This window comes from Cervus canadensis, chromosome 6 (genome assembly GCF_019320065.1).
Source record: "Cervus canadensis isolate Bull #8, Minnesota chromosome 6, ASM1932006v1, whole genome shotgun sequence".
NCBI classification, from domain to species: Eukaryota; Metazoa; Chordata; class Mammalia; order Artiodactyla; family Cervidae; genus Cervus; species Cervus canadensis.
The window spans coordinates 63132240-63155299 of NC_057391.1; the positions used below are offsets into that span (position 1 = coordinate 63132240).

General features: G+C 44.3%; 2 protein-coding genes across 5 annotated transcripts in view; one reads left to right on the forward strand and one right to left on the reverse strand.

Annotated features, from left to right (window-relative positions):
- Positions 1-11797, forward strand: part of FBXO34 (F-box protein 34) — a 70050-nt gene extending 58253 nt beyond the window's left edge. For all 4 annotated transcript variants that reach the window (XM_043472157.1, XM_043472158.1, XM_043472159.1 and 1 more), the window contains one exon: positions 8549-11797. In XM_043472157.1, coding sequence (XP_043328092.1) covers positions 8549-10700 — 2152 coding nt within the window. In that variant the 3' untranslated portion in view covers positions 10701-11797. The remainder of the gene's footprint in view (positions 1-8548) is intronic.
- A 6284-nt stretch (positions 11798-18081) lies between these two features.
- The window catches only part of ATG14 (autophagy related 14), a 39114-nt gene continuing 34135 nt past the window's right edge, over positions 18082-23060 (reverse strand). The window contains exon 10 of the mRNA XM_043472161.1: positions 18082-21070. Coding sequence (XP_043328096.1) covers positions 20764-21070 — 307 coding nt within the window. The 3' untranslated portion in view covers positions 18082-20763. The remainder of the gene's footprint in view (positions 21071-23060) is intronic.

Genomic DNA, 23060 nt, shown 5'->3' on the forward strand with positions numbered 1-23060 from the left:
TTCATTTTTTTACACGTGGTAATTCTTAACACCTTGACCACCCAGTGAAGACTGCTACTGCAGTCTTGATTCAACAAGTTATACAGGGATGTGGTAGAAGAATTACTAAAACAGCTGGGCAGGACTGAGATTTGGGCTTCTTTCTTTGATAAACACTGTAGGTCAAGTAATCCCCTCCCTGCTCCCACCTCCACCCAGGATTGCTGACTGGAAGCAAACTATTTTGCTTGATGCTTTAATATTTGTTATCCTGAATTTTTACCTTTTTCCTCCTTCCTGAGGGATAAACCAATTTTAAATTTAGTGGTTTAGTATACAGAAATAGATAACTAATAAGGACCTACTATATAACACAGGAACCTCTTCTTAATACTCTGTAATGACCTATATGGGAGAAGAACCTAAAAGAGTAGATACATGTATAACTGGTATACTTTGCTGTATAGTAGAACTAAAGCAACGCTGTAGATCAGCTGTACTTTAATAAAAATTGAAAATGAAACTTAGTTGTTTATAGCAGTGTTAATGGGCCAGCTGTGCCCAGTGGGCTGTTAGGTTGCCGGGCTCGGGATGGAGCGGTGAGGACGCTGCAGACAAGCACAGTGCGGGTGCTGCATTTACCCCTGAGAATTAGTTGCTGTTCTGATCTGTTTTCCTATGAAATGTTATTTGGCCTCTAATGGGTTTTTAAACTGTGGTCATGACTGGCCTTAGACTCTCTAACATTTATTCCCTAAAGAAGATGACATCCTTATGTCCAAGTTACATTTTAATCAAATAGGACATATGTTAAAGCTCTGATTATTTCTTTGAATATATGGCATATGCAAATGATGTAAAAAATTGCTGTTGGTTTAAAAATATAAATTCACATAAAATAGGTATGGAAGAATGATTGGTTTCAAAATTTTAAAAAAGCACCAGCAGATTCAAAGAAGTAACAATTTATTATGTAAAAGAATAGAAGTCTTCCTTTGTTTTCTGTAAGAAATATTGGAAATAGGAAAAATAAGTATAATATTAAAAGACAGTAAAGGATTTTTCCATTAAATTATACATTAGTAACCATTCAATCCTTCTGAGAGAAGTTCAGAGTTCCCATGAAGTGACTCTAGGCAGTATTACTTTTAAAAAAGGAGTGAACACCCTCCTGAAAAAAAGCCAGTCCCAAATATTTTGGAGCTCAGTTTGAGAAATATGGTCTTTTCTGGCTTAGAGTTTGTTCTGTTTTGTTGTTACGATACACTGAGAGTTGGATGCATTCTGTCAATGCTTAGAGGTTAGTGGGAGTCTTTTTTTAAAAAAAATGTCTCTGCCTGTATTCACACCCTCCTGATCTTGGCATTTTTTTCTGCTGTAATAGCCATAGAAGAAGTTCTACATACTTGTAGGTTAGTGTGGCTTCTTATGACACATCTGCTTAAATCATCACAGTTCTGAGTAGAAGTTTTATGTGGCACTTAAGAAAAACTGATCCCAATTTGAAAGATAGAAGCTCTTTGAATAGATCTTTGAATCAGTTCAGTTCAGTTCAGTTCAGTCGCTCAGTCGTGTCCGACTCTTTGCTACCTCATGAATCGCAGCACGCCAGGCCTCCCTGTCCATCACCAACTCCCGGAGTCCACCCAAACCCATGTCCATTGAGATGATTGGTGATGCCATCCAACCATCTCATCCTCTGTCGTCCCCTTCTCCTCCTGCCCCCAGTCCTTCCCAGCATTAGGGTCTTTTCCAATGAGTCAACTCTTCACATCAGGTGGCCAAAGTATTGGAGTTTCAGCTTCAGCATCAGACCTTCCAATGAACACCCAGGACTGATCTCTTTTAGGATGGACTGGTTGGATATCCTCGCAGTCCAAGGGACACTCAGGAGTCTTCTCCAACATCACAGTTCAAAAGCATCAATTCTTCGGCGCTCAGCTTTCTTCACAGTCCAACTCTCACATCCATACACAACTACTGGAAAAAGCATAGCCTTGACTAGACAGACTTTTGTTGGCAAAGTAATGTCTCTGCTTTTAAATATGCTATCTAGGTTGGTCATAACTTTCCTTCCAAGAAGTAAGCGTCTTTTAATTTCATGGCTGCAATCACCATCTGCAGCTATTTTGGAGCCCCCCAAAATAAAGTCTCTCACTGTTTCCACTGTTTCCCCATCTATTTTCCATGAAGTGATGGAACCAGATGCCATGATCTTAGTTTTCTGAATGTTGAGCTTTAAGCCAACTTTTTTCACTCTCCTCTTTCACTTTGATCAAGAGTCCTCTTCACTTTCTGCCATAAGGGTGGTGTCGTCTGCATATCTGAGGTTATTGATATTTCTCCCGGCAATCTTGATTCCAGCTTGTGCTTCTTCCAGCCCAGCGTTTCTCATGATGTACTCTGCATATAAGTTAAATAAGCAGGGTGACAATATACAGCCTTGACCTACTCCTTTTCCTATTTGGAACCAGTCTGTTGTTCCATGTCCAATTCTAACTGTTGCTTCCTGATCTTTGAATAGATGCAGATTATTTAATTTTATTTGTGTCATAATTGAACCTAGGATTTTAATTTTTTATTTTTGTGCAAAGAAAATATAGATCCAACAGACTTATCTAATTCTGATCTTAATTCTACTACTGTCTACCTGTGGGGCTTCAAAAGTCATTTAGTACTTTGCTGAAGCTGCTAATCCTTTCTGTAATGGTCTAGTGAAGAAGGCCATCATAATAAGAAGTTCTCTGGAAGCATTTACATTTTTAAAGAAACAGTGATTAATTTACTCTCTACTTTTTTTCATCCTCTAAAGGAAAACACTTTTTTATTCCTCTAGTCTTTTGTAAATAAAGAGGAGTTCCTATTATACTGATAAATGACTCCTCTTTGGAATTAGCATTCCTGAAACTTGAATAAAGTAGAAAGAAACAGGAAACGCCTTATCTTCCAACCTGTTTAGGTAGGCAAGGCCACAGACTAAGAGCGACAAGTTAGAAAACAGGCCTTTGATGTCTGGAAATCTTGTTCCTTTCCTCACTCTACTCCCACATTGCCATTTGATTTCCTCATGATCAAGTTCACTTCTCTGTAGACTAGAGTTAGTGTGATTCTTTAGACTCTAACATTTGTCTAGACGTTCCCCCCCACCCCCCAAGCAAAGTTAAATTCTCTTCCATGGCTTCATTTTCAGATTGTACAGTTTGTTTGGGTTAGAGTTTTTTCCAGCTTTTTTGAACTGAAATCAGAAATTGAATTGATAAAGAATACTGGAATTACTTGAAAGCAAGATTTTGGCCTTTACTGGAGGAGGAAAGTTGTTCAAGTTTTAATTGATTCATTGTTATATCTCACTTAACTCCTGGAAAGGACTTACGGTAACAGTTGTGTACAAAGATCATTTACAGCCTGACTTCATGAGAGAGTTGCAAACATTCACCTTTTCACCTGCCATTCACTCCATGAATTTCTGACTCTCCTCTGTTCCTCTGCTGCAGTTCCTCACAGCAGAGCACCAGGGGATCGCCATCACTAACTGGACTCTTTTTTCTTTTTTTGCTGCTGCACAGCTTGGCTTGTTAGATCTTAGTTCCTTGACCAGGGATTGAACCCCAGCCCTCAGAAGTGAGAACACAGAGTCCTAGCCATTGGACAGCCAGAGAAGTCCCCTGAAAAGAATTCTTTTTATGGCTTTGCTGTAGGGTGTGTGATTGCTCTTTACTTTTATGTGCATTTTTTCTGATTATAATAGTAATATATGCAGTATATACTCGTGAAAATTCTGGAAAAAGACATCATAATCTCTGTCCAGAAAACTTTATCCTCATTGAATTTCTGTCACAACTGTCTTGTTCCTTCCCTCTTGTTTCTCTTGGTCAGACTTGGATGCATCATTTCTTAAAACTGAACTTACCTTTTCCCTTGCTGCATACTAACAGCTCACCTGCTTTTGTTGCTGTCTCACTAAAAGGTGCCACTCTTTATCAGGTTGCTATAGCCATGAGGAGCCATCCTTGACGCCCTCCCTCAACCTCCATTTATAATCAGTCGCTAAATAAAATGGTGCCTATTTTTCATTTCTGATCCATTTACTTCTGTCTCTTCAGCTTAGCTGGGATGCTGGTTATTTCTCAGCTGCCTCAGTTTCCCCAAAAGCGTCATCTAACTTTTGAACTCCTAGGACTTTATCTTCCTTCACGGCTTTTCTGACCTGTTTGTGTGCCCTCAAGACTGAACTTGGTACTGACGGTCCCTCTCCTCCTTTCACACGGTTCCTTCCTCCTCTGTCCTCTCCCTCCGCCTTCTGCCCTCAGGGACCCTCACAGCACCTGTACCACCCCTTATAACACATACCACACTCTATATTGTAATTGCCTATTTGATTTTACTGTCTCCTTAAACCCGCGTTTGATCCCTGGGTCAGGAAGGTCCCTTGGAGAAGGAAATGGCAACCCACTCCAGTGTTCTTGCCTGGAGAATTCCATGGGCGGAGGAGCCTGGTGGGCCCCCGTCCATGGGGTTGCGAGAGTTGGACATGACTCAGTGACTAAACCAACCAAGGGCAGTAACTGTGTCTTATTCATAATTGCACCACTAAATTCCAGCCCAGAGTGCTTATTAATAAATTTTGGATAATAAATGGACAGAAAGAAATGGGTGGCAGTTATTATGAAAAAAGTTTGAAGCTGTTTACTTAGTTTTATGGCTCTGCCTACCTTAAAATTTGAATCTTAGGTGATACATTTGGCTTTCATCTACGTGGTCCTGTGTTAATGGTCTGTGAACAAGCTTTCGAAGTTTGAATCATGAAAGGGCAAGGCAGGAGTGGGCTCCATGACCTTGCATCTCACTGATTCAAGGGGTTAGGCTTTTAGCTAACAGCACAGCAGAGAGAAAATACGGCAGCTAAAACTAGGGATGAACAAGAAGAGGGAGCCATTTTTAGCTTTAGTGATGGGAGGAGTCATCAAAGTGATTTCGACTCTTCTGGAGTGGTTGACTAGGTACTTGGTGATGTCATTAAGTAGTTGCTTTGATTTGGGGGATTCTTTTTGACATCCAGGTGAGTATGTCTGTCAGGCATGTCATAGCATATGAAGCTTGGGAGAACATACCACTGGAGCACCATGAGTCTGTGCTCATTAAAACTGTGAGGTCATTTAGATACATAGGTTAAGAGTAATAATGGTCCAGAGAGAGAACTCTGAGGAATACATAGTGTTTAAAGGCTGGAGAAGAAAAGAAGAGAGCTGGGAAAGCAAAGAAAACTCCTCAGTGCAAAGAAACTGAAGAGTTGGAGTTGGACAGAAATTTGGCAATAAAATGGCCATTGACTTTTGTGTGTATATTTTAAAGAGAATAAAAAATAAAAAGATGGGTCTGTCTTTACCCATCTGTCAGAGTAGATGCTTCAGTGTGGACTGAATGGTGTTGGGCAGTTCCACCTCACGCCTGTCAGTAGCCCAGCCCCCAGCCCCCAGCCCAAACCAGAACCCACTGACACTCTTGCATCTAACACATGACCGACCTTTAAATTCTCTTTCAAATTAAATCTAAGGTTAAAAACAGATTCTTGGCCCAGTCCCAGAAATTCTGATTCAGCAGGCACAAGGATCTTAATTTTTTTCAAGGACATTTCTGAGCATCTAACAAACACTCATATGTGGGTAGGTGCTATAACCCACATTTTATTTAATTGCAAGGAATCAGGAGTTTATTGTGGTGAACTTTTAAAATACAGTTGTATGAAGAGATTGGCAACCATGGAAATCTGACTGGAGCTTCCTGCAGTGCCTATCTGTATTTAAGAGAGTGAGATGGGCTGGGCAAAATGCCACTGTCTGACATAATCGCTCAGAGATGTAAAATTTTTATTTTACGGATTTTTGCAGTACATGCCCTCTATCATCCTCGTGCTTCAACACTGATTTCAACCCAAACTCTCAATTTTTGCAAGTTTCTGAGTCTTGCCAGCATTTTACTGTCTCAGGGCCTCCAAGCCCAGCAAAGGAAGGGCAAGTGGTTAATACCTCAGCCATCCTTCAACCAGTGGAGGATTCCAGCCTGTGCCTAAAGGTTCTGCTTCCTTTGGGGGTCCCACAGAATCACCATTTACTCTCAGCAGTCACCCTGGTTGCATCGAATGACCTTACTGGCTTTTTTCCTTCACTGTTGGACCTTCCCTCACTCCTGTTTGGTGGGATCATCTCCTACTTTAATCCTACTAAAACTTGTCTATTAGTAATGTGTTAGTTGAGCTGACTTTGCAGGTTAACATACACAAACAAAAGCCTTCTGTAATCACATTAGTTTCTTCCAAATGTCGCTGTCTATCAATAATAGCACCTAAAATACTGTGTGGAGGAGGAAGGCGAAGAGAACATAATGTGCAGTGCAGAATGGCACACACATTGCTGAAGTTTAAATTTATTCACAGGCATTCTGTAATGAGATCATTATGTGCGAATTAATTGGATTTTTCAACACCTCAATTTCTTACATTTTACATGGAAGGGATTGAAGAGATATGAAAAACCAGAAAATTGTTGACACAGAGAGAGGGCACTAGGAATATAAGAGAGGCCTCTTATATTCATTTTATTCATATATATCTTTATCGTCTTCTTAAGGAATTCTGGGTAACCCCTTGTAAAACTGACTTATAGAATTTAATGATTCTGTATTCTATAATATATAAAGCTGTTAAAAATGCTTCAGTGCACACAAGGAGGTGATCTCAACAAATGTAGACTGTAGGTTGCCAAAGATCAGAAACAAATTAACCTGATCTATTTCAGGGTATCTCTCCTTTGTGTGCCTTAAAAGTAAGGTTTCTCTTTACCTAGCTGGAAGATATTCATATCCATATTTCTTCTTTTAGCTGAGACTGGACTCTAGGAATTAAATTTGAAATGAAAAGTAAATATGTTCTGGATGATCACTTTCATTCTTGATGGATAACACTGCTATCTGAAAGCAATCACTATGAAGGCTGCCTGTGCAGGCCCTGGGTAACTGTTACGGAGCGAATGAGAAAGGGATGTGACGGACTGCCCCATGTGTGTGGCTTAGACTGTATCCGTAGGAACAAGAGTGGGTTGAGAGCCCACATGCTTAGACCTGTGAAAGCCCTTGCTTCACTCCCACCAATCTGTGACTGCAGGTGTTCATTTTGGGCTGTTGGTTTATTTTATGGGAGACCAGGCATCCTGACAAGACTTGTTTTTCTCAATCCAAGGTGTTCTGTGTAGCAGTGGGATATCTTGACATACAAACTAACAAAAATCATTAAATAATCTAGTATCCCAGTTCAGTTCAGTTGCTCAGTTGTGTCCAACTCTTTGCGACCCCATTGACTGCAGCACGCCAGGCTTCCCTGTCCGTCACCAGCTCCTGGAGCTTACTCAAACTCATGTCCATCAAGTCAGTGATGCCATCCAGCCATCTCATCCTCTGTCGTCCTCTTCTCCTCCTGCCTTCAATCTTTCCCAGCATCAGGGTCTTTTCCAATGAGTCAGTTCTTTGCATCAGGTGGCCAAAGTATTGGAGTTTCAGCTTCAGCATCAGTCCTTCCAATGAATATTCAGGACTGATTTCCTTTAGGACGCAGTGGTTGGATCTCCTTGGAGTCCAAGGCACTCTCAAGAGTCTTCTCCAACACCACAGTTCAAAAGCATCAATTCTTTGGCGCTCAGCTTTCTTTAGAGTCCAACCCTAACATCCGTACATGACTACTGGAAAAACCATAGCTTTGACTAGACTAGTATCCCAACCCCTCAAGTTAACATTTCAACTCAGACCCGGAGAGGAAGTGACTCACCCAAGGTAAAATCAACCTGTCTAGCCATTAGTGATATGACAAGGACTAGAACATGTATCTCTAAATGTAATTATCTTTGTGATTTATAAAATGGTTCCCATCTCCATCCCTGGCCAGGGAACAAAACAGGAACTTTTTTCTTGAACCAGTGAATTAATGAAGATTGTGGACTTTGTATTTTATTTGCAGGAAATTTGACAGTTAAGAGCTTATACAGATAGATTGTTTGTTCTAGATGTCTAAAATACTCAACAGTAACAATAGGTTAGAAAGCAATATAACAATTCTGATATACTGTTTTGCAATCAATAAAATGCTAGTTATGGTGACTTAGAAAAGCGTTAATATACCAGGGATTTTGGATGGATTTCTTTTATACTATTGTTTCTTCTATACTGTGTCTTATACTGATACTTAAGTGTCTTTAGTAAGTTCAACTTTTTTTACATTTAAAGTACTAATTTTATGTATAGAATGTTAATTAATGCCAGCCTGAAATTCCTTTAGTCTAGTCACTCAGTCTGAAATTTATTTTCCAGCATGTAAACCAGGGAAAATAATTGTTTTTGCTTTTGTTGTTCTTGATTTGTATATGAAAAACTAGTGGAAATGAGAATTGGTAGAGATTTAGTGAACTGAAAGACAATGTTTCTATTACTTGCTAGAACCATGTGAGTATAAGTTTTTTAAAAAAAAAAGCTTTTCTAAAAATAAAATCAGACTTTTAATCAAATGTGTCTTTCCTTCTTGTAGAACCTCTGTTATGCACCTTAAGCCATACTGGAAATTCCAGAAGAAAGGGCAACCTCTGGAAATCGGCACAGAAACTCTGAGAACTCCTATGAGCCACCAACGGGCTGTCAGCGATGAAGAATGCAAAGCTAGCTGTATGAAATCAAGTGTCTTTCCTTCAGCCTGTCTTGGTAAAGCATCATCTCGAAAGCCTTTTGGAATCCTTTCTCCAAATGTTCTGTGCAGCATGAGTGGGAAGAGTCCTGAAGAGAGCAGCTTGAATGTTAAAACCAAGAAGAATGCACCATCTGCAACAATCCACCAGGGTGAAGAAGGGGAAGGGCCACTCGATATCTGGGCTGTTGTGAAACCGGGAAATACCAAGGAAAAGATAGCATTCTTTGCAGCCCACCAGTGCAGTAATAGAATAGGATCTATGAAAATAAAAAGCTCCTGGGATATTGATGGGAGAGCTACTAAAAGAAGGAAAAAATCAGGGGATCTTAAAAAAGCCAAGATACAGTTAGAAAGGATGAAGGAGATCAACAGCAGATGCTACCAGCCTGAGCCTTTTGCATGTGGCATCGAGCACTGTTCTGTGCATTACGTGAGTGACGGCGGGGACGGCATGTATGCCGGGAGGCCTCTGTCGGTCATACAGATGGTGGCCTTCCTTGAGCAAAGAGCCAGCGCTCTGCTAGCCAGTTGTGCGAAAAACTGCACTCACTCACCTGCTGTGGTGCGGTTTTCCGGGCAATCCAGAGGTGGACCTCCAGCCCCCGAGCCTTTGTCCGCCCCAGGAGCATGTGAAGAACCTGCAGAAAGGAGAAATCCTGAGGTTGGTGAACCACAGAGCGAGCCCGTCCGTGTCCTCGACATGGTAGCCAGGCTGGAGTCCGAGTGCCTGAAGCGGCAGAGCCAGCGGGAGCCCGGGAGCCTCTCGAGGAATAACAGCTTTCGCCGCAATGTGGGCCGCGTGCTGCTTGTGAATGGCACCCAGGCTGAGGAAAGCAAAGCAGAGAAAGGCGCCTTGGAGGTTCCTGACACTCAGGTGAAAACTGTGGGGTCTGTATCTGTGGGCTGCAGCCCCTTAAGAGCTGACCGCTGTTCTCCTCAGGGGGACCAGGCCTGGGACGGTGCGCCTCGAGGCTGTCCCTCGTTGCCGGCAGGCCTGAGTTTGCACACGGACAGTGCAGAATTAGAGCCAGATCAGCAGACTGCCATGAAAAGCAGCAACCGGCATGATGTGGAAATGACAGAGGAACTTGTTGGCCCACCTTTTCCTCCTCGCACCTGTCCCCAAGCCATTGAATTGCCCACAGATGCTGTTGATGGCATTAGTGAAGAGCTTGTGCCACTTGCTAACCAAAATCCTGATCAGCGCAAAAAAGAATCTTTGTGCATTAGTATCACTGTGTCCAAGGTGGAGAAAGACCAGCCTTCCAGATCGGAGTCTTGTGAAGACCCACTTCCAGGGATGTTGTTTTTTTTGCCATCTGGTCAGCACCAGTCAGGCCATTCCCAGTCAGATGAAGCCACAACAGAAGAGTCTTCCGAGGCCAGTCAGTTTGAAGAGGTTGCTGAAGGTGACAGTGCACCTGAGGAAAAAAGCGCCTCAGCTGATGCATTTGTCCCACTGGCGTCTCCTGTGGAAAGTACGTTACCAGTGCTCGAGGCATCCAGCTGGAAGAAGCAGGTGTCACATGACTTTCTGGAGACCAGGTTTAAGATCCAACAGCTTTTAGAGCCTCAGCAGTATATGGCTTTTCTGCCCCACCACATCATGGTGAAAATCTTCAGGTTACTTCCTACTAAGAGTTTAGTGGCTCTTAAGTGTACCTGCTGCTATTTCAAGTTTATCATTGAATATTACAATATCAGGCCGGCAGACTCTCGCTGGGTGCGGGATCCACGCTACAGAGAGGACCCGTGCAAGCAGTGCAAGAAGAAGTACGTGAGAGGGGATGTGTCTCTGTGCCGGTGGCACCCCAAGCCCTACTGCCAGGCGCTGCCCTACGGCCCGGGCTACTGGATGTGTTGCCACCGGTCTCAGAAGGGCTTCCCCGGCTGTAAGCTGGGGCTCCATGACAATCACTGGGTCCCTGCCTGCCACAGCTTTAATCGGGCAATCCATAAGAAAGCAAAAGGGACTGAAGCTGAGGAGGAGTACTAAAGTGTATGTGCGAGGCAACAGACCAATTTCAGAAACTGCAAACACCACCTAGATACACCATTTCAGTGAGTGTTGCCTCTCAGTCATCACTCCAGGAGAATCTCTGCTACTCCATCAGGACCGCCATTGCTCAGGCATCTTAAATCTCTGAATTTATGATCTGTATAAGAAAACTGGTCTCATCATTTTATAGTGGTGCCTCACGTTTGATTCAGGGTTGTATCCGACCGTTTGATTCACCTGGCTGTGAATAACTGTGCCTGTTTTCCCAAATCAAATCCTTGAGGACGAAGACTTGCCACCATCAAGAACATTCAGCAGAGTTCATCACAGACTATGCAGGCAATCCCCGAAAAGGGGTTCCGGGAATGTTTCGAGCACTGGCCCCATATTTGAAATAAGTGAATAGTGTCCTATGAAAGGAATAGCAGTACTCTTGGATGAAAAGTATGCTTACAAAGGAAAAGTCAGGCACCTTACTTAGACCTTGTATGCTTGATCTGTGAGGTTGATGTTTGTGAGTGGAGACGGATTTCATGGCCTGTGGTGTTTACAGTGTATATAATGGTTGTGTTTTCCTAGGGCTATGAAAGTGCACATTCAACCCGCGCGCCTTTGCTTTAGATGAGTGCTTTGGCCCCTCTGTAAATAACACCATTAAAATTCAGTTGTAAATAGTGGACGCTGACTGAACATAATCACCACAATGCAGCTAGGATAGCGTTGCAGCTACAATCGTGTGGGTTGTTTTGGTTTTTTTGGGGTTGGGGGGGGTCTCATCTCAAATTTGTACATCCTGTATAAAATATGAATGTTTCCCAAATAAACTATGAATGTTTTCTGTATAATATATGAATGTTTCTGAGAAGAAACTCTAAATAGTTAAGAGGTTAACCTGTTGAAAGGATACCAAATAATGGTTTAACTGGACAACCTTAAAAATTAGCATAGAGAACAATCCTTTGTTATATTTTAGTGATTCACCAAGAATGAGAGAATATTATATAGTCAGATTATAACATTTTTGTCTATTTTATTCTTTCTGTCTGGTTACAAATTTTTTTTAACTTCAATAAAAACATGCATCTTAAGTGGAACTTGAGTTTTGCAGATTTGTTTTCTTTTTTGAGGTAATACTAGAGATATTATAAACTGAGTCCTAAGAATTTGTTTAAAAAATTGAGTTGTTGGGAGGGGGAAAGAGAATTCTACCACTGGAAAGAGGCCATCTTAACAATGTGAGCTTACATTTTTACAGACCTTTAACACTTATTTTGCTTTCATCTGCCCAGGACTGCCTTTATTTCCTGTTGGATGAGGCATTATTATCTAAGCATGATGAGTTAATTGTTTTGAAGTCAGTGAGGATATATTCAGACCTGTGTTCATGTAATGCCTTGTGGGGCTGGAAAGTATCTGGCCCCAGAAAGCTGCTGTGGAGGACCTGCAAGCTAGGTTGGCTTGAATTGAGTAGCCGCCAACACAGCCTTGCAGCCGCATTAGCTCCTGGCTGTCAGGAGGCCCTGGTGAGTGTTCCGGGGGCGGGGTGATGGCAATGATGATTGAAGACCGCGGGTTCTGCGGGAGAAGCATGTGAAGGTGGAGTGAAGCTTTGGCCAGGACTGCCAAGCAGTGGGGCAAGGCTGGAGTCGAGGGAGCCAGGTTCACCTGTGGCGGAGGTGGTGTGGCCACAGAGCAGCTTCTTTCTGCCCTTACCCTTAGGCAGTAGCTGCTCCTCCCTGAAAAGGGGAAACTAGCAAGTGTCTCTGGATGCTGAGCAAGCAGGCACATCATGATACCTCCGACAGGACCAGACGAGGCTGACGTCCCCCCTCAGGACGTCCGTGTCCTTCCTCGTGACTCACCCCAGCCGACGTGAGGGCGAATGCTTTCCATCCCCAAGGCCGAAGTTTCCAGTACTCATTGTCCTCCCCTGTGGTTTGTTCTGCAGCGGCTGTCTCGGTACCTCCCTGATGTGATAGGCTGGTTTCACTCCTGACTCAGGAGTGAAGGAGGTGTGCACTCGCGGGACTTCATACAGCGCGGTGTGCAGAAAGTGCCTAGAGTGAGTCAGCTTTCACTGTTACTGGTGCTTGGTTCTACATGTGCCCAGGGTGCTTCTCCCAGGTCAGCCATCCTGGATCTGGTTTCACGTGGGACACAAAGCTGTGAGTGTGAGGGCCTGGACTGACAAAAAGCAGAAGACAAGGCGGCCCAACCCCATCTTGGCATGCAGTTCTTGGGGTCCTCAGAAATCACTGATGACCCCTTTTGAACCCCATGCAAGACCCAGTTCCCAGGACTGTGTGAATGGTAAGAGAACCTTGGCAGGTGGCGTCAGAGGGCGCCTCCTCCCTGGTCTTCGTTTCTAGACAAGTGTAGCTTTTCCCTTTAGGAGAAAGATGCTGTGCCTTAGAGCCCCCTAGTGCCAAGCTGGGGAAACCAGTTCACTTCTCACTTCTGCAGCACTGCAGTGCTCCCTGCCTGACTGTAGAATCCTAGACTCATACGAAAGGAAATAATGTGGGCGTGAGGACCCTAGGCTCACCCGAACTCCGCCCCCGTGGGGACCCAAATAAAGAACACTAACCCCTTCAGCTTTTGCTTAGAGGGTCTGAAATACTTGGCCTAGCAGCTCTCTCCCACCCCTCACTTCACCGTTTGAAAGAAAATCCAGACAGGAAAGGGCAAAAGGGCCAAGGTTAAAACATTTTTTCAGGCCTTGTCAAAATGCCTCTGGCATTAATATGGCCACGTAGAAGGCTCATTCACAACTGAGCATGTTCCCTGCCCTAACACACTGCCAACTGCACAGGCGGCGTCTCCTCGGCAGCCCCCACCTGCCCTGCCCAGCTGGTTCACCTGGTAGTTCCTCTCTGCTGCCTCTTGTGTGCCTGGACCTTGCTCTGCAACTCCACTCAGGGCTCACGGAGGGCGGCTTGGCCAGGACACCCCTCAGGGCCGCACACCCAGGACACGCACATGCCACGAAATGTTTATAATCGTCACGTTGATGTGAGGGGTGCTGGCCGGTTCTGACTGCGCTCTACTTAACTCCTGGTATAAGAAACATGAAGAGGGATGAAGGGACCTGGGAGGATCTTTTCCTCTGGCCACAGCTGGTCCCAGGGAGCTTTCTTGGTTAGGGTCGCTTCCGGAGCAGCCCTTGCAGTCTTGCTGGGTGACTGCCGGCTGTGTTTGGTGTGATCTGGGCCTTGTCATGTCTTCCCTGGCAGCGGGTTCCTTTGGGCTTCCCGACTGCGGAAGGTTGTCAGTTGATAGTTAAGCTTGATCTCGGAGTTCCCTTCCTGGACTCTGTCCAACCACCCTTCTAACTTGGACTTCAGGGCCTCCCTGCCAAACTTTATGAACTGGCCTCAGATTTTTTATTATGTGGGTCTTCCTGGGCATTCCCCCCCACCCCCAGCACTGCTTTAATAGCCTCTATTCCTTCTTTACTCAGCAGACTGGCTATTCTTCCTCTACCTCCCACAGCCTACCTCAAAAAGACTAAAGCCCGTCTGTGCCAAAACCCTGCTGTACCATAGACTGCGCCAGGTACCAGAGCTGGCATTACCTGCCCTTACTGTCAGGCACCATGCTGTGTTTACATAAAGGCGTTCTCTGCCATGCACAGCAGCGGGCCCTTAGGGAATCTGACAGTTTCTATCCCGGGTGTCGCTTTGGGTTCAGACAAGCTAGTGCTGCCATCTCCGTGACTGGTGAAAGGACCTTCATGGGAAATGTGCAGTCCCTTCTATGACATGCACCGAAGCGTGTGGCCATAGTTGGTGTCTGCATAACCTCATGGGAAGAGCAAACATCACTGTGGTTATGAACCCTTGGGGGACTTCCAGTGTATATACATCTAACTGGTTTAAGCAAAACTCAGTTAGGCAGTAACACCTATTCTAGGTGGTTTGCTTGACCTGGTATTATTCAGTATCTCAGATGGTAAAGAATCTGCCTGCAATGTAGGAGACCTGGGTTTGATCCCTGGGGTGGGAAGATCCCCTGGAGAAGGGAATGGCAACCCACTCCAGTCTTGCCTGGAGAATTCCATGGACAGAAAAGCCGGGCAGAAAAGTCCATGGGGTCGCAAAAAGCCACACATGACTGACGTGACTAATACATAATCTTAAAGGAGCAGAGCCACTAAAATCGGCAGTTGGGAAGGGAGTGGGAGCAAAGAGATGCCCATCTCCTCTGCTACAACAACTCTGGTGAGACGTGGTGCTCCTCTGATTGAAATGCAAAGTGAAACCTTCCCCTCTCAAATGTCCCTCATCTCCTCTTCACTTAGTAGAGAACAGACCTCAGAACAAACTAGTTTTGGGACCTGTTGTCTCAAATTCTTTTTGGATTAAGATTCTTTTAAGGCTATAAAAGTTTAAAATTAGAAACCTCTACTTAAATGTTTTGCTTTTCTCTTTGGAATGACAAAACCCAGCAGGGATTAGGTTCAGAAGTCAGCATTTATGGAGAAAATGGCATACAGCTGAAATGAAGTCCTGCACGTCCATCTCCCACCAGTAGAAAAGGATACATACCAGGCACAGTGGTGGGAAATGTGCAAGTCCTGTAAAAGCACTTGTGCTTGCTGAGTGATGAGCAGATCATGTCTCCTAATTAACTTGGGCAGAATCACTTGTGCTATTTTAATTATTTCCCTCCTTTATGTCCACCTCCCCTACCACCCCCATCAGAGAATAAAACTGCTTTACTCACTGGTATTTTTAGATGTCTATTAAGTAGTTTGAAGAAGTTGATAGAAGATTCAAAACCAGATTCAAAATCGACTATTTGCCAATCAGTAAAATGCAGAGCAAAGTTGTATCTGTTAGTGCCCTATCCATTAGGAGGGGAAACGGCCCTTCTGTGTACTGCATATTTGCAGCCCAGTGGGAAGGCAGGGATGGACGGGACTCTCTTCTGGGACAGAGCCATTAATGACCTCTGCTCTTCCTCACCAAGTCTCCTGTATGGGTAGCCAGGCACGATTCTGCTGCAGGGTGTGTGGCCTGCCACAGACAATCCTTCCACCCCAGCCTGGATTGATTCTTCTCCTAAGCAGAGACAGTGCTCTGGCTGCCCTGGCGTCTAAGCTGGGACCTCTCACCCCATCTTTTCCCAGGTCAGCAGTCTCCCTTCAGGCTTCCAGTGAGTGCTCTGCTGAGGCTCTTTATTGCATACCTTCTCAGCAGGACTGTGGACACACCCCAGAAAAGAGTGAATTCAAGGAGGGTTTAAGTGTAAATAAAGGGGTAAGCCCTCCCCAGCTTTTGTGGCCCAGGGCAAGAATACAAATGAACCCTCCTACAGCCTCCCCCCAACCGCCTCCGCCATTTTAATATTTTTCACGCTAATCAGATGAAATAGTATTTGGGGGTATCTTGAATTAAACTGTATTATACATTTTACCAATTTCTTCTTACCTTTTTAATGAGACTACCAGAAAGTTTAGAATCACATATGTGGGCTACAATAAATATTACACTGGACAGCACTGCTATAAGGTGAGTGTTTCTGAAACATTAATGCACATATGTTTTGGGCACTAAAGGTCTTGGTCAAGAGCATTCCAGGCCTCAGCAGACTTTTTCTCCAAGGCCATCAGTGCAGCAGAACTTCCAACGTAAGCCAGTACCAGTATCCCTAAGCCAGAAAATAAGTGCACCATTAGGGTGCAAGTCCAGGGTGCTAGACATGGTCCTTCCTACTCTGACGGCAACTATTACTGAATACATTACTGATGCAGAAGATATACCATTTCTATCATTATTAATCATCCTGTGGTTAGGAGATGTGTCTCTCCCATTTACTACCTTCCAAACCACTTGCCCCTCTGTTGTTAAAATCAAGAGCCATCTACTTGCTTATGCTCTAAAAATGTCTTCCTCATAATGTTTTAAATTTAGGGAAATAAGTTTCTGGGAAGGGCAGGAGAGCCCTTTCCTCAAAATCCAGGTGTCTTCTGAAGTCATAAAGTAAATGCTAAAAAGCCATGCCCAAGGGGGGAGATGGTGAACAAGCTGATATGGACCTGAAGGTATTAATGTGCCCTCATGACTGAGCTGCTTCCACCCTACTGACTCCCACCCACTTTTCAGCTTACCTAGTGCTGTCAGATACCCCCTGCCTATTTCTCACTTTTTAAAGGGACCATTTGAATTCTCCATCAGGTTTTCTCCCACCAGACTATTACCTCATTCCTTCCTACAAAACACAACAAAAAAGTCACTGATGCACCTCTTGCTGTTTTACCATCCCTTTTCTTCTAGAAAAGATGGTCCCACTGGTCCTTTTTGGTTAAAAAAACAAGACACTTCATCTTTGGAACTCTAAGCAGACAGTGAACCCTTTTTATGGGGATACTTTCTCACCAGATCCTTCGAACAGGGTGCTACTGGTGGCCTTCTCTTGAGTATTTCACAGCTGGGGTTCAGATAACTTGCCCAGAAGTTGGTTTCAAATTTCCCAGTGCATGCTGTTGAAGCAATTTTCAAATGACCTCCCAACCACTGAGGACAAATTTATCCTTAGTTCTTTCCATCTGCTTCTACCTGACTCCTGCATCAATCATGATCTAAGTCTGAGGACTGGGAATCTGTGTGTACCCATTAGATGGGAGGATGTTTTTAACTGTTACCCAGGAAGGTGAAGGACTGACATGGAAGCACATGCCCTATTCAGGACTCCTTGCATTTCCCTGCCTGTTCTGCTACTGCTGGCTGGCCTCTTCCTGCAGGTAAAAAAGAGTAGGATGACCACGGCAACAGTGCCTCAGCATTTGTCTGAGCTGCTCTTGCTCTTTTGCAGTCATCACTCTCGGTATCCCCATCCACCTTGCACGTGGCCCCTCTTCACAGTAATCTAACCTGAAAGGTACGGATTACCCACCTGGCAGAGACTACATAGTTACTCAAAACACAGAGGGGAAGGATTCTGCTGTTCTCACTGCTTGACAGATCGCCTCTAACATTTCCCTTTCTCTTGTTCTGAAGAAATCTTAGGCAGATTCCATATGGGCAACCCAGAGGCCCCATCCTTCCCTCCCTCCCTCCTTAAAGGGCTGTTGCAAGACACCAAAAGTCACTGTTGGTGATCCGCATCAAATGATAGCTACCAAACAAAAATGCATCTTCAGAGCAAGTATGCAACTAATTTCAAGCTTACTGAAGATGGGCCATTACTGTAATACCACTAAATACTTTTTAAAAAAAGGATTAACAGGCATTTTTCATCACATGGCAAAAAATTCTTAAAAAAAAAAAAAAAATCCTACAGTTTGTATAAAATACTCCAGAGTTAGATCTCATTTTTGCTACCCTCAATTTATTATCAGTAGAAATGAGTAATCAGAGCTTGAAGAAGACATACATATTTGCAAAGTACTATTAAAAGATTTATTGCAATAATACAATAAAAGTTTAGAAAACATTTATTTGTATGACTCAAACTGGTTTGGAAGTCACAGAGCAGTGGGGAATCCCTGCAATGTGACGCCTCGAGGAGATTCTTTTAACAGCATGCCACCAAACGTTCTTCCCCATATTATCAATGCACAACTCCTTACATGAATTCTGTCCACTCCCCGATGTTGACACTGTTCTCCCCCTGAACTTACAGATGTGCAAAACTTTTCTTTGTTACACCCCATTACAAAAACAGTCTTTAACAGACCATTTAAAGCAGCCTATGTGGTGCCTGTGAGTTTTTCTAGCATTACCTTGTTTCAACAAATCATTTTACTATGGAAAACATGACCAAGTTCTATGGCTTTTTTTGTTTAGGAAAAAAAAAAAATACCAGCTTCAATTTTTTAAAAAGCTGTTTACATATGGTTCTGGCACCTCCATGAGAGATTTTAATGAGCAGCAAAGAGAGTAGAAAAAACAAACAGTGGTTGAAATGTATATTTAAGAATATTTACAGGGTGGATCCAGTGCAAAATAATGAAAACCAAAATATCTCAGCAGTGTTAAGCCAGTATGTTGGTGTTCAAAACCATTAAAGGTTTGACCATTTAACCCTAAGTAAAGTGCCTCTATTTGATATTAAAACAAAACATACCCTATCAATCCCTACATTTCCCATATCCATGTAAGTTTTATTGAATTACTCTAGTTTGTGATATCTTCTTCATAAGAAGATTACTTGAGAAGAACTGTGACTGCTGTGCATTTTTTCAGCTAAAGTTGTTTTCTACCCCCAAGCCCCAAATCCCAGTGTTCCAAGACTAAGCTCTTTGAGGGTCTGAATGCCTAGACAACTCTCATCTCGTGAGATTTTAAGTTCATTTGGTATTTGTTCAAGTCTACCGCAGCCACCCTCTATGAACTACTCTTTAGACATGGATGGGGCGATGCAACCCAGCAATCACAAAGGCCAGCACTTAAAACCCGTACTGGCTGTAATAAGAACCCACAAGGGGAAAAGCCTGTTTCCTCCCTCAGTGGAAAATTCATAAAGTCAGGGAACTCAGGATTCCTGGGTAGGAATAAACATTCTTCTCTGCAATTCTACCCCACACTCTACCAAACACGAAGTATACCAAATAGCAAGAGCTATATATAGCACCTCAGATTTGGAGGCAAAGTATCAACTATAATCATTACAACGAGAAAAGAAGCTAGGGCGGGACAAACCTCCAAGTGATTTATGAGGTACTATCATGCCAGTCACACTAACAAGATATGGTGATAATGCCTGCTAGGAATTTTTCATAGGATTTCATTTGTAGTTATTACATAGGATTTTTTTTTGTAGTTATTAAAAATAAAAAACTACTTACATATTTGTACATAATGCCTCTCCACGGTTTTCTTATGAGATTGTCACTAAGAGAAGGACAAGACACATTAGCTGAAAATGATCTCTTGGTGAGAGAAAATTCTTTCCATCAGAGCTTTCCCAGGATAGAGAAGAGCAGTATTAGCTGTAATGATGTGCTCTGCATTTCAGAGCAAAGGTAGTGTCCTTAGAGCAACAAAGACCTAGGAAACAAACAAGCAGGGTGCTTTTCCCTGGAGAAACCTGCTACTTACTAAAGCCCTTAGAAAGAAACCAGACAGCAGAAGAATGACCAGAGGCCACTTCAGTGGCTTTTAACCTGTGCCCAGGCAGGCATTTGGCTTCCATAAGGGAACAACCTTAATGACTTACTTTTTACCCACGGAAAATAGTTCAACTTCAAAATGCACACAGTGTGGGTGGTAGGAATTCAGTCTAGGTAAGAATGAACTTAATTTCCCTCAAAACACAAGAAAACAGTTCTTAAATCTCTAGGACAGTATTGCAGCCAGCATTTCTTCTCTTCATGGATATGGGTCCTAAAGAAAAAAAGACCTTGGTTTCTTTGGTGTGTGGGGAGAAAGAAAACAGGAATGTCCGACGGGCCACAATGGAGCAGCACAAGTGAAATCAGTTTTAAACTACCTCTCTCCCTCCAAAAAAACAAAAACAAGACTAAACCAAAAAAACCCACACTTTTAAAATGAAACAAAAATCCTTGACCTAAAAACCGAACATGACCAAATTATAAAGAAACCACGTGTTTCAAATTGCCTGCCGATTCTCTGTACAAAAAACTAACGGCGTAAAAACTAACTCATATTAAACAGTTTTCATCTTTCAAGTCCTAATCATCAAGAATCACTTCCTTGTGATTCAATCTCTGGAACAAAGTATTTAGCAACAGTCTTAGCATCACAAGGACCAACATGTCAGCCGTGTCTGTGGGGTCCATGGCCTGTCCTCAGAGGGAGCTCCCTGCATTTCTGCCTCAATAAAACTGACCAAACAGGGCCTTCCTCCACCAGCACTGGTCTGGGAGAAGGACCTGTGACCTCTCTGTTCTGTTAATTATCATAAGCATGTCGGTCATCACCATTGCCCAGTTGACCAAGAGAAATGCTAGACTCCCTGCTTTAAAAAACAAAAAACCCCAACAGCTTAACCTCTTTTTGTTCCAGGCACTATCTTAGCTAAACACGTAATGTTTACTAGAGAGTGGAAGAAGCGCTTTCTCCAGGCTGTAGTGGTGCCTCTTGGTCACTGCCCGTTAACGGTGTCCAGTGTAAGCTTTAAACCAGGAGGTGACGGAGGCCGCGGCCGATGAGATCATCCCACCAGCACTGCTGCTCGCGATGGGCGGGGATGCCTGGCTGCTCTGGCTCTGGGAGACTTCCACGGGCTGGGATGGGATGTCACAGAAGCGGGGGCTTGGCAGGTTCTCCCAGTCCGTGCCCAGGTCAGTTTCCTCGTCACTTACGTGTTCATCTCCACTCTCGTCTGATTCTCCAGCGACTCCGGGATCCACAAATTCCATGGACTCCTCCAGATCCGCTCGTACTTCAAAGGGCCCCGACCTGCAGGCAGACAGTGGGACAAGCACCACTCTCAGACGGAAGATCTGGTGGGGCGCCAGGGACCAGCGCCACCGCCGCACCCTCCACTGGCCTGGAATTGAGTGCTTCTTTACCTAAGAAAGGTGCTTCCCAGGCGGCTCAGTGGTAAGGACTGTGCCCGCAGACTTGGGTTTAATCCCTGGGTCAGGAAGATCCCCTGGAGTAGGAAATGGCAACCCACTCCAGTATTCTTGCTTGGAAAAATCCATGGACAGAGAAGCCTGGCTGGCTACAGTCCAGGGCAGTCGCAGAGAGTTGGACACGACTGAGCACGCATCAGTTACCTAAATGATGACGGCTGTCCAAGTAATGAATAAAACCACCACGTGACACCTTCCCTCAACTTGACCTACTTGTGAAGACCCTGAATGGAAAAAGCCCATCCACTGAGACACGGCATGCTTGTCCAACATGTGATTTCCTGTTTCAAACAACTGCTGTATCTATGCATTCCAATGAGAGAATTCTAACAGTCAGCTGAGGTATACGCTGGTAATTAGCGGAACAACAGAACTGTACAGGTGTTTTCTGCCTTATGTAAGCTCCCAGTTACTAAACTCCTGGCACTCACAGGGGCTAAATGATAAGAGTTGTATGCATGTTAACAACGCTTCCTTGGATTTATGTCAACAGCAAGCTCCTGCATACATTTTAAGATATTACATAATTTTCTAGGGACGCATTTACAGCATTGAAAGAGATACAACTATTCAGAATATATTCATCTGGAATAGTGTGTATTTCTGTACTACATTTCAAGAGAAAGCTATTTTTATTTCCCAAAGGTCCCCAATGACATCATCACCTCCAAACCAGGCCTCATTGCCTGTGATGGTTCCTCAGTGCCACCATGGAACCCTTGTCAACAAATTCCACACTGCCCCTGCTCCTTCTCCTTGCCCTCTTCCCAGCTCCTGCCTTGGGGGAGCCAGGCTGCGTCTCCTTCAGGGGGGCAGTCAGCCTGCCCACTGCCCCTCTGGGGGATTTCCCTGCAGCCAGTTACAGGATGGGACCAGTCACGCCAGCAGCCCTTCTCTACCTGCTGTGGTCCCCAAGATAAGGACCAAAGCCTTGTTCACTGAGGAATTTCATTGACAGTGATTTAGGGGAAAACGACAGACGTTAGCAAAAGTAATGGAGACATGAGAAAAAAGAATTGTAGAGTCTGTCATTTTATTTCATGGTCCAAAATTCTTCGCACTCTTTGGAATGCTGAAACCCTAGCACTGGCCCCCAGCGCACCGCATCAGACCTGTACCTTCTGACTCACTTTTTCAGGGTCAGGCAACCTTCCTTCTTTCAAGACAAGCACGGTTCCCGGCTAGAACACAGCAACAGTAACAGCTAACGTTTCTGTTCAGGTCTGGGGGCTTTACGAGTATTAATTAAATCGGGAGAGGCACTGCAGGGCTCCCTGCCGGTCTGCAGTAAGCAATTTACTTTTCAAAGAGCCACTCAGACCAGGGGCTCCCAAGCTGGCCAGGCCTCCATCCTGCCCAGCAGCCCTCACTGTGCAAGAGGTAAAGGCAGGAAGGACTGAGGGACGTCTCTCCCCAGCAGTCTTTCCACCTCCTGACCATGGTACCAGCATGTTAACTCCGTATCTCTTGTCTGGTTCCTGAAAAGGTTCTCCTTACAGTTCAGTCTTGTCCCCCTTCTCTTCTTCTTTTCTCGGACAGGTCTACCCCAAAGATGTTTTTTCAGATTCTTGTCCTCCCGGCTCCACTCACAAATACCCTCCAGCCTGCCAGAGCTCTCCGACTGAGGGCTGCTAAACTCTCACACTCATCTTCTCCGATGTCTGAGCCCGCCAGTCTCAAAATACAAGCCAGCAGGGACTCTCCCCTCCTCCCTCACGCTCCTGCCTGCCATGACCAAATAAGCCCCCCTCTCCACCTCCTGGTCCCCCCAGCTCTGGTCCTCTCTACACCGCACCCCACCTCCTGGTCAG